General features: G+C 38.4%; 1 protein-coding gene across 1 annotated transcript in view; it reads left to right on the top strand.

Annotated features, from left to right (window-relative positions):
- The window catches only part of CDC20B (cell division cycle 20B), a 129,654-nt gene that overhangs the window by 81,353 nt on the left and 30,748 nt on the right, over positions 1 to 17,553 (top strand). Inside the window, exons 8-9 of the mRNA XM_053699688.1 lie at positions 6,215 to 6,440; positions 9,071 to 9,196. Of these exons, the coding sequence (XP_053555663.1) occupies positions 6,215 to 6,440; positions 9,071 to 9,196 (352 nt within the window). The remainder of the gene's footprint in view (positions 1 to 6,214; positions 6,441 to 9,070; positions 9,197 to 17,553) is intronic.

Here is a 17,553-nt window from a genome sequence, read left to right as displayed (position 1 = left end):
ATTATTAACCCCTAATCTGCTGCTCCGGACACCGCAGCCACCTACATTATACTTATGAACCCCTTATCTGCTGCCCCCAACATCGCCGATCCCTACATTGTATTTATTAACCCCTAATCTGCCGCCCCCAATGTCGCCGCAACCTAACTACATTTACTAACCCCTAATCTGCCGCCCACAACGTCGCCACCACTATATTAAATGTATTAACCCCTAACCCTAACACCCCCTAACTTAAATATAATTACAATAAATCTAAATAAAATTACTACAATTTCCTAAATTATTCCTATTTAAAACTAAATACCTATAAAATAAACCCTAAGATAGCTACAATATAACTAATAGTTACATTGTATCTAGCATAGGGTTTATTTTTATTTTACAGGCAACTTTGTATTTATTTTAACGAGGTAGAATAGTTAATAAATAGTTATTAACTATTTAATAACTACCTAGTTATTATAAAGACAAATTTACCTGTAAAATAAAACCTAACCTAAGTTACAATTACACCTAACACTACACTATAATTAAATAAATTAACTAAACTAAATACAATTAATTACAATTAAATAAAATTATCTAAAGTACGAAACCCCCCCCACTAAATTACAGAAAATAATAAAATGATTACAAGATTTTTAAACTAATTACACCTACTCTAATCCCCCTAACAAAATAAAAAAGCCCCCCAAAATAAAAAAAAGCCCTACCCTACACTAAATTACAAATAGCCCTTAAAAGGGCCTTTTGCTGGGCATTGCCCCAAAGTAATCAGCTCTTTTACCTGTAAAAAAAAAGTACAAATACCCTCACAACATTAAAACCCACCACCCACACAACCAACCCTACTCTAAAACCCACCCAATCTCCCCTTAAAAAAAACCTAACACTAACCCCTTGAAGATCACCCTACCGTGAGACGTCTTCACCCAACCAGGCAGAAGTGGTCCTCCAGACGGGCAGAAGTCTTCATCCAAGCCGGGCAGAAGAGGTCCTGCAGACGGGAAGAAGTCTTCATCCAGACGGCATCTTCTATCTTCTTCGATCCGGCAAGGAGCGGGTCCATCTTCAAGACATCTGACGCGCAGCATCCTCTTCATCCAGAGTCTTCTTACTAAACACTAAATGACGTCCAGAGTCTTCTGACTAACACTAAATGACGGTACCTTTAAGTGACGTCATCCAAGATGGCGTCCCTTCAATTCTGATTGGCTGATAGAATTCTATCAGCCAATCGGAATTAAGGTAGAAAAAATCCTATTGGCTGATGCAATCAGCCAATAGGATTGAGCTTGCATTCTATTGGCTGATTGGAACAGCCAATAGAATGCCAGCTCAATTCTATTGGCTGATTGGATCAGCCAATAGGATTGAACTTCGATCCTATTGGCTGATTGCATCAGCCAATAGGATTTTTTTCTACCTTAATTCCGATTGGCTGATAGAATTCTATCAGCCAGTCGGAATTGAAGGGACGCCATCTTCGATGACATCACTTAAAGGTACCGTCATTTAGTAAGAAGACTCCGGATGAAGAGGATGCTCCGCGTCGGATGTCTTAAAGATGGACCCGCTTCGCGCCGGATGGATGAAGATTTCTGCCCGTCTGGAGGACCACTTCTGCCTGGTTGGGTGAAGACGTCTCATGGTAGGGTGATGTTCAAGGGGTTAGTGCTAGGTTTTTTTTTTTTTTTTTTTTTTTTCAAAGACTTTTTTATTAAGAATCCATGATACAATGAAATCAACATAAGATAATGCAATAATAACATTTGCAAAGTGAATCTTGCATAAAGAAATACATATTAATTACCATGCGTCATAGACTCTTGTTTTAACTTTTTCCATAAAATAATACAAAAACAACAATAACAAAATAAGGATGTCACAATGCTTATCTCTTTCTTGTATAAGTATCTACCCAAAAAAAAAAGAAAAAATTCTTACTCATTGGTTGCGCTTATGTCTGGACATGGTCTACTCCTTGACCGGCCAGAAGGCCTTTCTACAATGTCGAGCAGGTTAGGTTGGGGCTCAATGGATTTAATATAATTTTCCCATGTTAATTGTAATTCTATAAATTGCTCTCTTTTATCAAGTAAGAAGGAGCCATACTCTTCTAAATCTATCAAATCTGAGACTTTATTGCGCCACATTGCCAGCGAAGGAATCTCTGATGATCTCCAGTTTTGTGCTATCAGGACTTTCAAGCTATTTGTCATTATTTTTAGCAGAGGTTTGAAGTGTGGTCGGGGTAACTTAAATGATTTATTTAATAACCATACGAGGGGGTCTAATGGGATACTGACTTGAAAAATATGTTCTATTTCTATTATAATTGTTCTCCATAATGAATTTATCTGGGAGCACCACCACCACATATGACTCATGCCACTACCAACATGTCCACATCTCCAGCAACGATTACTGGTCTGTGAAAAGAGCCTATGGAGTCTCTTAGGGGTCAAATACCAACCATGTAATATTTTGTAATTAAGCTCTTTAATGGCTGCAGATATTGAAATTGACTTGGTGTTATGGAAGATATTTGTCGCTGTCTGAGGTGTGATGATGACTCCGAGTTCCCTCTCCCACATCTCTATAGAGCGTGGTAGATTGCCTGGTGGTAGTTGGGTAATAATGCCATTAATATATGTAAGACTATGCTTAACTGGCGGTGTTGAGGTGAATAATTTCTCAATGTTGGACAGTGGACGGAGCATGTTTAGATGTTGTTGATGTGTTGTAATATAGTGGTGTACCCTCCTATACGTGAACCAGTTATTGGCCCATTTATGGCCTGCTTCAGTTAGTTGCCTTTGGGGTAGTAACTGGTCATTATCAGTTAGAGTCAGAAGTTGAACGTCAGAGTCATGATATTGTATCTCTAAATCCCCAGTCAAAGTGAGCAGGGAAAACTCAGAATTGTGGACAAGTGATGTCAAGGGGCCTGGGCAGGAGGAGACATATGGGTTCGTCCTATTGGTCGATTCCCAGGTTCTCAGTGTTTCTTGTGTAATTGGGTTATTAATTTGATTAAGGAGTACCCGAAAACCCGGGTTCCAACACACAGAAGGAAGATTAATACTGGGATTAAGAGTGCTAGGTTTTTTTAAGGGGAATTGGGTGGGTTTTAGAGTAGGGTTGGTTGTGTGGGTGGTGGGTTTTAATGTTGGGGGGGTATTTGTACTTTTTTTTTGTTACAGTAAAAGAGCTGATTACTTTGGGGCAATGCCCCGCAAAAGGCCCTTTTAAGGGCTATTTGTAATTTAGTGTAGGGTAGAGCTTTTTTATTTTGGGGGGCTTTTTTATTTTGTTTTGTTTTGGGGGATTAGATTAGGTGTAATAAGTTTAAAAATCTTGTAATTATTTTATTATTTTCTGTAATTTAGTGGGGGGGGGGTTTCCGTACTTTAGATAATTTTATTTAATTGTAATTAATTGTATTTCATTTAGGTAATTAATTTAATTATAGTGTAGTGTTAGGTGTAATCTGCAGGGGGCGGCATTGCACCAGCAGTTCACCAGAACTGCTGGTGCAATGATAAATGCCGACAGCGTTTGCTGTCAGCATTTATCGATGTGCAGCGGACATAATACGCTACATTGTATCATGTCCGCTCGTACTTTCATAAATTGACCCCATAGGGGTCGATTTATGAAGCAGCGGATGTTGCTTCCGACTCACTCCGCTTCAGTTTCACCTAAAGCGGAAGTTAAGAAGCAGCGGTCCTAAGTCCGCTGCTCCTTAACTCGTCCGCCACCTCTGAGGTTGCGTAGAGCAATCTGCCGATCGAATACGATCGGGTTGATTGACACCCCCTGCTAGCGGCCGATCCGCGAATCTGCAGGGGGCGGTATTGCACCAGCATTTCACAAGAACTGCTGGTGCAATGATAAATGCTGACAGCGTATGCTGTCGGCATTTATCGATGTGCGGCGGACATGATTCGCTATAGCTGATCATATCTGCACCATGATAAATTTACTCCATAGAGGGGAGCACTGAAGCACTTATTGCTTAAAAATTGCCTATCATTTGCATCACTCACTACAGAGTCCCAAGCTGCCTCTGAAATAAGATCAGTTCAAATAAGCAAACGGAGCTCCACAGTGATATAATGTTGAAAAAACTAAAATCCTTTAATGCACAAAGTTAAAGCTGTAATACAGACGATCCATGTGTAGTATCTAGCAAAATCAGCTAACATGTTTCAGCATATGCTGTACATAAAGCTGTCTATTTTGTCTTAATGCTAATTCCAACATTTGAAACCCCTTTGCAAAATTTGATTGGCTAAAATCAAAATGAGCTCATAATAATGGGAGGTATTATTCTCTTAAGGTGGAAAAGAAAGAACATGATTTCTGTATATATCTCCACTTTGTAAGGATGCACACTTCTGAAATGAACATCAGCATAAGAACTATGTATCAGGAGCTTTATTAAAACGGTTTCTATGGCTGAGCAGTTGTACACAAGCCTCACAGCAACATGTGTAATGCCAAGTGTAGCCAGGATTGGTGTAAAGCACGCTGCCACTGGACTCTGAAGTAGTAGAAATGTGTTCTCTGAAATGATGAATAAGTCTTAACTATCTGGCAGTCTGATGGAATGATCTGGGTGTGGCAGATACCAGGAGAACACTAGACAGGGGTATCAGGAACACGGTCAAAACCATCGGTCTGTGCATACAAAAATAGAAGGATTTAAGATGCTCTGATACAGGGATACTTGGAGTGCCGTAGCTATATGGCTGATCAGGCCGTGGTAAGTCAAAGAGAACAAGGCACTACTTGGTTAGACAAAAAATGTATAAAACATACATTTATTATTGCTATTAAAATAACAGTAGTGTATCCCAAACACTACTGTTATTTTAATAGCAATAAAAAAGGTATGTTTTATACATTTTTTTTCTAACCAAGTAGTGCCTGCATCCATTTGTTCTCTTTGACTTACCAGGAGAACACTACCCACTGCAAAACATAGTGCCTGCTAAAAAAGTTTGGTGGAGGAGGGATAATGGTCTAGGGCTGTGTTTCTAGGTTTGGGCCAGGTCGCTTAGTTGCAGTGAGGAGTCATCTTAATGTTACAGGATGCAAAGTCATTTTAAACAACTGAATACTTCCAACTCAGTGGCAACAGTTTGGGCAAGGCCCGTTCCTGTTCCAATATGGTTATGCCCCGTGCACACAGTGAGGTCCATGAAGGCATGGTTTGACAAGTTTCGTGTGGAGGAACTCAACTGGCCTGCACAAACACCTGACAACATTAGTACCTGACCTCACAAATGCTATTTTGGCTGAATGGGTACAAACTCACACAGATACACTCGAAAAACTTGTAGAAAGCCTTCCCAGAAGAGTTGCAGCTGTTATAGCCGCAAAGGGCGGCCAACTCCATATAAATGCTAATGGTTTTGAAATGGGATGTCTAGCATACTCATAAAGGTGTGATGGTCTGGTGTGCACATACTTTTAATACAATAAACCCCAAAAGAGAGTTATGAAACAGATAAGGGCTTGTAGCACTTTTCCTCTAATAAGCCTTTTAAACCCATGCTTCTAAAGCACTCCACCAATCATGACGCAACATGTCATCAAGCCTCTCCCCTAAATTTATTCCAGTTTTCTATTTGCTAGGTTGCGGGCATGTGCTTTAGTGTGCTTTTCTCATTGGGCCGACACTATGCTGATCGTTGTTTACATCCCCACCCTTATGAATCAATCACAAGAAGTGTGTGTGTATATACTAGTTACGGTATTGATATGGATGTAATGTGTGAAGTGGTTAGGTTGTATGAACTTTTACAAGGTAGTCTTATAGATGATTCTTCACCGCAAATCGGTTACAACTACGATCTTAAACTGTTGGACAATTAACCCCTTGTCCACATACTTTTGCCATATAGTGTATGTATATGTAACTTTAATGTCACTTTTAAGAATTTCACATCAATATGTTTAAAAAGGCAAGGATAAGAAAGTGCACTCGCTGTCTAGTTACTCTCTGTAAGTTGCTAAGAACCTCCATATTGTTTATATATTTATTATGAAGAAAAAAAATAAAAGACCTGCATATAGATGCAAGAGAGGGTTCCTGATATCCAAAAGTTCCTCAATGAAATGCATATCGAACATGAAAAGAGACCCTTATTAATGTAATGTCAATGTTTTATTGAGCTGTGGATCTTTTCTGATATCATAGCGGCTCTCGACTCGGACATATACACCATCATGATGTCCGAATTGCGCAGCACCATGTTGGAACTCTGAATCATAAGCAAAGTATTTGTAGTCTCAGATGGTCTCCATGTGAGAAACGTCTAGCCAGTGGCTCAAGTGATGGAGACCTCAATATCTGGCCCTATGACCCAGGAACAGCTATGCGTAATGCGCCATTGCACAGTATAAAACATCCTACAGCAGTAAAGGTAAGATAAATAATATGTTTTATATATGTTAAACTCAAATAAACACAATATAAATGTGTATGTGTGACAATGTAGCGCTCCTTCTATTTCTCCTCTCTTAAAGGGACAGTATATACTCATTTTCATATAACTGCATGTAATAGACACTACTATAAAGAATAAGATGCACAGATACTGATATAAAGGTCCAGTATAAAACTGTTTAAAAACTTACTTAGAAGCTTTCAGTTTAACTCTGTTGAAAAGGCAGCTGGAAAGCCCACTGCAAGTGGCAAATAAGACACTCCCCCCCTCCCCCTTCATTTGCATATGAAAAGACCCTTTACACAAACAGGAGCAAGCTGGAGAAGGTAGCTGACGGTATTCACATAAAACTTTGGGGCTTGGTTTGGAGTCTGAAAATCAGAGCAGTGTTATTTAAAAATAAGCAAAACTATACATTTTTTGTAAAAAAAAACTTTATGGGTTATATAAATAGATCATCTACAAAACATTTATGCAAAGAAAAAATGAGTGTATAATGTCCCTTTAAGCCCTTGATCCAAAATTACGTAAACCTACGCCATGCAGTACGAAGCCCATCGTACCACACATAACGTAGATCTACATCTCAGCTGCAGGAAGGTGAGAGCTTTTGTTCCTGACAGCCGACAGCTTTTTTTTCTCCTGAGCTGCAGGCATCTGTCTTCATATGGTAGTGAAGGGGTTAAATGAAGGTTTTGAACTGAGGATAAAAATAAAGTAACTGTGTTTAAACGTAACACATACACTCTCCCTTGCCAGTACTGGGACAAGCATCTGAATTCGATGCTTAAAGGTAAATGAAACCCAATATTTTTCTTTCATGATTCAGATAGAGAATACAATTTTTAACAACTTTCCAATTTACTGCTATTATCTAATTTGCTATGTTCTCTTGATATCATTTGTTGAATAAGATACCTAGGTAGGCTCAGGAGATGCTGATTGATGGCTGTTCATATATGCCTCATCTTATTGGCTTAACCAATGTGTTAATTAGCTCCCAGTAATGCATGGCTGCTTCTTCAACAAAGGATAACAAGAGATGTTATATAGAGATGTTCATGTGATATTTTCTAGTGCATTTTCTTTACAGATTTGCTACAACTTTACTACAACTTAGCATATAAGCAACATGTCCCTTTAAATGTAGGTGATATCTAGGAGTTAAAGGGATATGAAGCTCAATAGTTTTATCTTGTGGTTTAGACAGAGCATACCATTTAAAAAAAAGTGTCCAACCAATGTGTTTCTATTATCAAATTGACTTTGTTCCTATTATATTCTTTGTTGAAGAGATACCTAGTTAGGTGTCTGGAGCAGTACATGGCAGGAAATAGTTTTGTCATTTTGTGCTCTTGCAAATGGATACCATTGCAAAGCAGCTTTTTCTGCTTACACGTGCACATTCCTGAGCTTACCTCACTGCTTTTCAAAAAAAGATGCCAAGAAAACAAAGAAAAAATTATAATCGATGTGAATTAGAAAGTTGTTTAAAACTGCATGTTTTATCTGAATTATGGAAGAAAAAATTTGAGTTTCATGTCCCTTTAAGGTGTTGTGGCTTATGTAGGAGTATCATTTATATGTGTTTATATATCATATATTCTATAGTTTATATATACAGATATATTTTTTAATTGTGATTTACCACATTACCATACATGCCATGAAAATAGATATTTTACAATTGGATGAGTGTGAACAAAAAAAGCTTTAGGCAATATGTTGTTTTATACTTGTACACTGGATATCTATATTTCTATCTATCTATCTATCTAGCTATCATCTATCTATCTATCTATCTATCTATCTATCTATCTATCTATCTATCATCTATCTATCTATCTATCTATCTATCTATCTATCTATCTATCTATCATCTATCTATCTATCTATCTAGCTATCATCTATCTATCTATCTATCTATCTATCTAGCTATCATCTATCTATCTATCTATCTATCTATCATCTATCTATCTATCTATCTATCTATCTATCTATCTATCTATCTATCTATCTATCTATCATCTATCTATCATCTATCTATCTATCTATCTATCTATCTATCTATCTATCATCTATCTATCTATCTAGCTATCATCTATCTATCTATCTATCTATCTATCTATCTATCATCTATCTAGCTATCATCTAGCTATCTATCTATCTATCTATCTATCTATCTATCTATCTATCTATCTATCATCTATCTATCTATCTATCTATCTATTTATCTATCTATCATCTATCTATCTATCTATCTATCATCTATCTAGCTATCATCTATCTATCTATCTATCTATCTATCTATCTATCTATCTATCTATCTATCTATCTATCTATCTATCTATCTATCTATCTATCTATCGATCCTCTAGCTAGCTATCATCTATCTATTTATCTAGCTATCATCTATCTATCTATCTATCTATCATCTATCTATCTATCATCTATGTAGCTAGCTATCATCTATCTATGTATCTCTATCTATCCGTCTACCATATATCTGTCTGTCTATCATATATTTTCTGTGCATTAATTAAATGAATCAATTTTCTTAAATTGTTTTATTATTAAATTAGTGAAAACGATTCTCTGGTCTTCAGGCTATGAACTGGTGTCCATGGATTTCTGAAAATCTGGCTGTAGGAGGTGGTATGGGAGATGGACACTTGCGTATCTGGGATACAAACACTGGCAAAAATATTCATTCTGCAAGCACAAATTCACAGGTAAATAAAACGATTTGGCTAAGATGTAAGCTCATTTTGTATCATTACTATTGTTATAGCAAACCTGCAAGGTTAGGAGTTTGTTGTAACTGTTCATATGGCTCATCTTAATATTCCATATCAAAGCACAATATTAAAGGTTATAGTTGACCATTTTTTGATAAGCTGACGGTACAGCCAATGGGAAGTTCACCACCTCCTGTTTAGCAGCAAGTTTTTAATTAAAAAAACATTCACCTCAATAGCAGCATCATGGGAACAGTGCTAACATTAGTAATATTAATAGGCACACAGGATTCCACAATCGAAATTACAGGGGCCACTAATAATTGCTGATACCAAAGACATATACAGTATATAGTGTGTGCCCTAATCATATAGCCCTTCTGCTGATCACTGACTCACCATTCTGACCATGTCTCTCTGGCTGTCACTTTCTGAGGCATGGCTGTCCAAACCACTGCTGAGGGCCACATCTGCCCCTCAAAAAGTTTCTTGTGTGGCCCTTGGCACCATTGAGCATAAAGCAGATATTAGTAATTTGTTGGCAAAAGGGCAGATCCGCTCCTCTCATTTGGTAATAAAGCATGTTTAAATATGATTGTTGAATACAGTATTAACTGATAGTAACTAATTTCCTATGAAGGGCTAGATAAAGAGTGGAGTGCTATTTATCGCTCCCGCTTGCGCGCTAACTCTGCTAGAAGTCAGTTCTTTGCACGCGTTGGGCAGCATGAGTATTACAAGATGGAAGTAAAAACTTTTTGCTTGTGCAATAACCCAACGTGTGGAAAAAGCTGAAGTTAGAATATCGTAACTGCGTTAATGTATTCCCGCATAGACTTCAATGCATTTTCTCAAGTGCATTGCATTTTCTCAAGTGCGCTAACCCGACATGAAATTATTATTTCACATTCCAATGTCCTTCACATAGCAAAATATGTTTTATTTATTCATAAATACATATTTCTACATATATCTGATGGTATTTTGGTACAATATATATCTACTGTATATCTATCTATCTATCTATCTATCTATCTATCTATCTATATATATATATATATTTTTTTTATATTTTTGATGAATAAATTTTGAATTTTTTACCTATTTTTCTAGTCCTCTTTCTGGAGTAGCGGGATAGCAGAGTGTGTTTACTATATATATATATATATATATATATATATATATATATATATATATATATATATATATATATATATATATATACAGCAGGTATTGGCAGGTGCACTCTCACTAACACTTTAGTTCCAAATGCCAGGGTGCTAGAATATGGTGAAGAATATGGAAATCAGGAGACAGCACTCACTGGTCTTGACAATACTGGATTTATTCAGTGACGTTTCGGGGAATACACCCCTTCATCAGACCAGAGTACATAGAATGAAGCAAACATTTATACTGTTCCATAAGACGCTCCCCCAGTGTGAAATTGCGCCAAAATTGTTGCCATGGCAACCACCAAGTGTCAACAAACCCCATACAAATGAAAAACAAATGAATTAAAAAAACAAAATATACCACAATATACCAAATAAGTGAACATTGCAACCATGTACATATACAGAGCAAGGGGGAATCATAATGCAAACAGTAGATACAATTAAAGATCAAACAGAATATCAATAGAAAAAAGTATTCAGCATAGATAGATGTTATGGATGGGCAGCAGTTAACAGGACCAAAGAGCAATGCTTAGATTAAACATTTCATTACAGGCTTATACTGAGCAAGCAATATATACATATACAGGGCATACTATCCCCATCATACAGGCAGGTAGACAAGATAGCGGAACGACTATAAGTAGAAATCACACTGCAGGCCTACATTAGCATACATTAACAGGGGGTGTCCAAGGTATATGTATGGGGCTTATCTCATTAGTATCAATGTAGCGCTGGCAGGAAGAGGGGCTATCAAGGCACATGAACATGGAGTAACCAGTAAAACACTCTATGCATACAGATAAGGAGAAGATAAATACCTGATGGGTTTAGAGGGATATAGCTCCGCGGAGAATTGTGTGTGTTACCGGAGATACAATAAGCTTGGAGTACTGCACATGCGTATCGCAATTAAGCAACGCCCCTAAGGCTATCGCTATGTGAAAGTTAATTGGTTAGAGGAGACAAGCCCCTATGTTGTCAACAGGCAACAAACAGCTAAAGACAGCAGCAAGAGCAGCTGGAAAAAGAGATCACTGGATACGCATAGCCAGAGATTGTAAGGAACACCCTTACACAGTGTAAAAATTCATATGGGGAAAGTAAAAATTCATATGGGGAAAGTAAAAATAACTCATATGGGGAAAGTAAAAATAACTGATCTGCTATATATAGCACAGACACAGTCCCTAACACGGTCAAATGCAGGAATATTGAGCTAATCAATAGTTGGTAGATCCATTAGCACTGGATGGTAAACGGAAGAATTAATCAAGGGGGCATATTGTACAGAAGAGTACATGCACAGTGGATAAAAAAGTACATGTATAGTATATCAAAAAAGCAAATTTTGAGTTTACAAAAAGCCAAATTTGATTAAAAAATAAACAATTAACCTATTGTATTAAAACAAGGGTGGAAAAAGGCACACACAACACAACTCAAGGGATCGCTATGTATACTCCAAATGCATAAAAAATACACAAAAGATATATATAAGATATAAGATATAGTATGTGGTCATATCCAAATGTCCAATGGCTAAATACACAATGTAAGGCAACCTCCGTTATATGACACACCAAAACATTTTTTAAACAGGTATTCATATAAACAAACCCAATAGATAGCAGGTATATACATAGACATAGAATTCAATGTCAAATGCCCACGTTTGGGTCTTAAGGATGAAACCAGGTAATCAATGTCCACAATATCCAAAGCAATGGAGAACATCAGAAAGTCAAAAAATAAGTCAAATGATAAGTAAACCACAATTGTTTCTGTGAACTAACCACAGAGAGTAAACACAGTGTTTACAGGGAACAAAAAGGTGGTACCTGTGTCTTCAGATGTCACAAGAAGCAATGCCAGTCGATACTCATGTTAAGGCCGTGAGGGTGGACTGTGTTCAATTTATAAATCCATTCAGCCTCTCTACGGAGTAGTAGCTTGTCACGGTCCCCCCCGCGGTTTAGCGGTGGGATGTGGTCAATCAGCTTGAACCTAAGATCATATACCGTGTGGCCCATCTCCAAAAAGTGCCTAGCAACGGGTTGGTCACTCTTCCCCTTATCGATGGCTGCTCGTATGGCACTTCTGTGATTCGCCATCCTCTTTTTATGTCATCAGAAGTTTTTCCAATGTAGAATAAACCACAATTGCAGTTTAGCATGTATATCACATATTGTGTGGTACACTTAAGGTAATGTTTAATTTTAAACAACTCATTCGTGTGAGGATGTCAGAATTGACTGCCTTGGAGCATTGAATTGCACGTCACACAACTGGGGCACTTGAATGATCCTTTTTTAGTGGGTCGGGTTTTTTTACTGTAACTGTTAATGGGGTCAGTTTTCATCAGTATGTCTTTTAAATTCCTCCCTCTCTTGTAACCAATTCTTGGAGGGCCATACCCATGGTATGGTAATGATGCATCTGATTCAATTATGTCCCATTTCTCTTTCAATGTCATACCCAGTGTCCTTGTGTCTGGGGAGTAAGTAGTGATGAAATTCATTCTGGTCTTGGGGTCCACACTCGTCCTGTTCTCTGTGATATCCTTTCTAGCTTTCTTAATCAGTTCATTATTATAGCCCCTGTTCCGGAACCTTTCCTCCATTTCATTCAGCTGGGTGTTCCTTCTGATGTCAGAAGAGTTATTTCTTGTAACCCGTAGTAGCTGCGCTTTTGGAATAGCTCGTATAAGAGATCTAGGGTGGAAGCTGGAGGCATGCAGCAGTGTATTACGGTCAGTTTCTTTCTTAAACAGGGTTGTACCCAGGCCAGAGTCTTCTTTATAGATTCTTAGATCTAAAAAATCTACTTCGTTGTAGCTTGACACCTCTTTCAGTTTCACCTGGTCACCCATTGTATTCAGGTTTCTCACCCATTCCTGGAATGATTCTGTAGTACCTCTCCACACCACGATGATGTCATCAATGTACCTTTTATAAAAAATACCTGTTCATGTTCATATACCTTGAAGACATTCTCCTCCATGTGTTCCATAAAGAGATTTGCGAAGGCCGGGGCCATATTGGAGCCCATCGCCGTTCCCATCAACTGGAGGTAAAATCTCTTCTCAAATTTGAAATAGTTCATCTTCAGGCATAGAGCTAGTAAATCAATGATGAACCCAACCGGGGGTCCAATGTAGGGATGTTTTTCCAGACTACGTCTTACGATATCCATACCCATTTCATGAGGTATAATAGTGTAAAGACTTGCTACATCCAAACTAGCCAGAACATCACCTGGTAGTATTTCGGTTAGTGCAGCTAGGTCTTTAATTAATGCAGTGGAGTCTCTCAGGTATGACCTCATATTAGTCACCATAGGTTGTAGAATGGAGTCTATATACGTGGCCAGAGGTTGAAGGAGTGAACCCCTGGCAGAGACAATCGGTCTCCCAGGTGGATGGTCCAGTTGTTTATGAATTTTAGGCAGTGTATATAGGATTGGTCTGATTGGGTAGTCAGTAATCATCCAGTCCCGTAATCTTGAGTCAATCCAATTCATCTCTGCCCCATGTTCAATAAGGGCATCAATCTGTGCTTTGTAGGTAATGGTCGGGTCGCAGGGCAGTGCCATATAAGTCGCAGTATCTGCCAGTTGTTTATCAATCTCCATTTTGTAGTCTTTGTAGTCTTGTAGGACTATCGCACCCCCTTTGTCCGCCGGGCGTATGACAATTGAATCATCAGCTGTAAGCGATCTTATGGCCTCCCAGTCAGAGGTAGTCATGTTGTTTCTATACTTCATCTGGCAGCCAGCATTCAGTTTTTGTTGTATAATCCTCGTGTATGTCCTTATACTAGGATTAGTAGTGGGAGGATCAAATGAACTTGGTTTCTTAAATGAGTGGGGCTGGTCCTCAAATGTTTTCCCTTGGAAGTAATCCCCCAATTTCAATTGTCTTTGGAATTTCATTGTATCAATGTATGTGGAGAATTTATTTGTAGCTGTAGTAGGTACAAATGATAGTCCCTTCTTTAGAACCTTTATTTCTTGTTCACTCAGGGTATGTTGGCTCAGGTTCACTGTCACATCCTCCTCCTCCTGCGCTGGTACGGTGGTCTTCCTCCATACCCCGCCCCTTCTGACATGCGGTCTTCTCCTCTGCCTCTGGAGCGGGTAGTAATTCCTAAAAAAGGTTGTGTGCCTGTATTGCTTTGTTGTTCTTGTTGTGGGTTGACGGTGCCATCTGAGTCCGACCCTGAGCTTGTGTCCACCGTATTTAACTGGCGGTGTCCATAGATCCTGATTCGTCTTTGTCTCCTGGGTTGGTAGTATGTTCTTTCAACCGGTCCTAAGTTCCATCGGTAAACTTTTTTGTCTTTATAGTCGTCCATAACGTAGCCCAATTTCTTATTCTTGAAGGCTACTAGCGTGTTGTTATACTCGCGTAATTGTGTCGCTATTTTCTCAGTCCAGTTCTCAGACTTATCTTGTTGCAAGATCAGACTTTTAGCCTCTTCAATGATACTAATATCATCCTTTGTCTTTTGTAGCAAATTTCTAATTTCCTCCACTACTAGTAGTATTAAATCCAGGGAACATTTGTTAAGGACCGCACACCACTTTTTGCAAAACTCAGGATTCTGTCTGCCAATGGTGGGTACGTTGTTAATTCTGAAACCCCTAGGTATTAGTCTTTTCCAGTGGTATTCAGAGAGGTATATTCCGTGTAGTTTTAAATCTACCTCTTTTTTCTTAAGTTTCATGATTTGGTTAAATACAGTCATTGCATCTTCTGCTTGGTTACTTGGTAATAAAGTGTTGAACAATATCCGTGCTGCATCTGTGTCACTCAAGGACAAAGTTTCAACACCCTCAATCTCAGGTGGAATAGTAGCCGTGGCCTGTGTTAATCCACTTGGTTCCATGATGTTTAGGTGCTCGTAGCAGTACTTGGTGCAAAGTGAACACAATAGTCCTTCACCGTGGTGAATGTAAAATGAAGACACAACTGTTCCAAATAACAACTGAGTGGTGGGTCCAATGCAGTAAACAATGGTGGGTGCAGCCCGAGGGTTAGATATACAGCAGGTATTGGCAGGTGCACTCTCACTAACACTTTAGTTCCAAATGCCAGGGTGCTAGAATATGGTGTAAAATAGAGGATGGCGAATCACAGAAGTGCCATACGAGCAGCCATCGATAAGGGGAAGAGTGACCAACCCGTTGCCAGGCACTTTTTGGAGATGGGCCACACGGTATCTGATCTTAGGTTCAAGCTGATTGACCACATCCCACCGCTAAACCGCGGGGGGGACCGTGACAAGCTACTACTCCGTAGAGAGGCTGAATGGATTTATAAATTGAACACAGTCCACCCACACGGCCTTAACATGAGTATCGACTGGCATTGCTTCTTGTGACATCTGAAGACACAGGTACCACCTTTTTGTTCCCTGTAAACACTGTGTTTACTCTCTGTGGTTAGTTCACAGAAACAATTGTGGTTTACTTATCATTTGACTTATTTTTTGACTTTCTGATGTTCTCCATTGCTTTTGGATATTGTGGACATTTATTACCTGGTTTCATCCTTAAGACCCAAACGTGGGCATTTGACATTGAATTCTATGTCTATGTATATACCTGCTATCTATTGGGTTTGTTTATATGAATACCTGTTTAAAAAATTTTTTGGTGTGTCATATAATGGAGGTTGCCTTACATTGTGTATTTAGCCATTGGACATTTGGATATGACCGCATACAATATCTTATATCTTATATATATCTTTTGTGTATTTTTTATGCATTTGGAGTATACATAGCGATCCCTTGAGTTGTGTTGTGTGTGCCTTTTTCCACCCTTGTTTTAATACAATAGGTTAATTGTTTATTTTTTAATCAAATTTGGCTTTTTGTAAACTCAAAATTTGCTTTTTTGATATACTATACATGTACTTTTTTATCCACTGTGCATGTACTCTTCTGTACAATATGCCCCCTTGATTAATTCTTCCGTTTACCAGTGCTAATGGATCTACCAACTATTGATTAGCTCAATATTCCTGCATTTGACCGTGTTAGGGACTGTGTCTGTGCTATATATAGCAGATCAGTTATTTTTACTTTCCCCATATGAGTTATTTTTACTTTCCCCATATGAATTTTTACTTTCCCCATATGAATTTTTACACCGTGTAAGGGTGTTCCTTACAATCTCTGGCTATGCGTATCCAGTGATCTCTTTTTCCAGCTGCTCTTGCTGCTGTCTTTAGCTGTTTGTTGCCTGTTGACAACATAGGGGCTTGTCTCCTCTAACCAATTAACTTTCACATAGCGATAGCCTTAGGGGCGTTGCTTAATTGCGATACGCATGTGCAGAACTCCAAGCTTATTGTATCTCCGGTAACACACACAACTCTCCGCGGAGCTATATCCCTCTAAACCCATCAGGTATTTATCTTCTCCTTATCTGTATGCATAGAGTGTTTTACTGGTTACTCCATGTTCATGTGCCTTGATAGCCCCTCTTCCTGCCAGCGCTACATTGATACTAATGAGATAAGCCCCATACATATACCTTGGACACCCCCTGCTAATGTATGCTAATGTAGGCCTGCAGTGTGATTTCTACTTATAGTCGTTCCGCTATCTTGTCTACCTGCCTGTATGATGGGGATAGTATGCCCTGTATATGTATATATTGCTTGCTCAGTATAAGCCTGTAATGAAATGTTTAATCTAAGCATTGCTCATTGGTCCTGTTAACTGCTGCCCATCCATAACATCTATCTATGCTGAATACTTTTTTCTATTGATATTCTGTTTGATCTTTAATTGATTCCCCCTTGCTCTGTATATGTACATGGTTGCAATGTTCACTTATTTGGTATATTGTGGTATATTTTGTTTTTTTAATTAATTTGTTTTTCATTTGTATGGGGTTTGTTGACACTTGGTGGTTGCCATGGCAACAATTTTGGCGCAATTTCACACTGGGGGAGGGTCTTATAGAACAGTATAAATGTTTGCTTCATTCTATGTACTCTGGTCTGATGAAGGGGTGTATTCCCCGAAACGTCACTGAATAAATCCAGTATTGTCAAGACCAGTGAGTGCTGTCTCCTGATTTCCATATATATATATATATATATGTATATATTTATAAATACTTAGAACATATTGCTCTATGTGAAGAACATTGGAA

Source organism: Bombina bombina, chromosome 2 (assembly GCF_027579735.1).
Source record: "Bombina bombina isolate aBomBom1 chromosome 2, aBomBom1.pri, whole genome shotgun sequence".
NCBI lineage: Eukaryota > Metazoa > Chordata > Amphibia > Anura > Bombinatoridae > Bombina > Bombina bombina.
The sequence above is the reverse complement of the archived record's forward strand: the minus strand, read 5'-3'. Positions and strand labels throughout refer to the sequence as shown.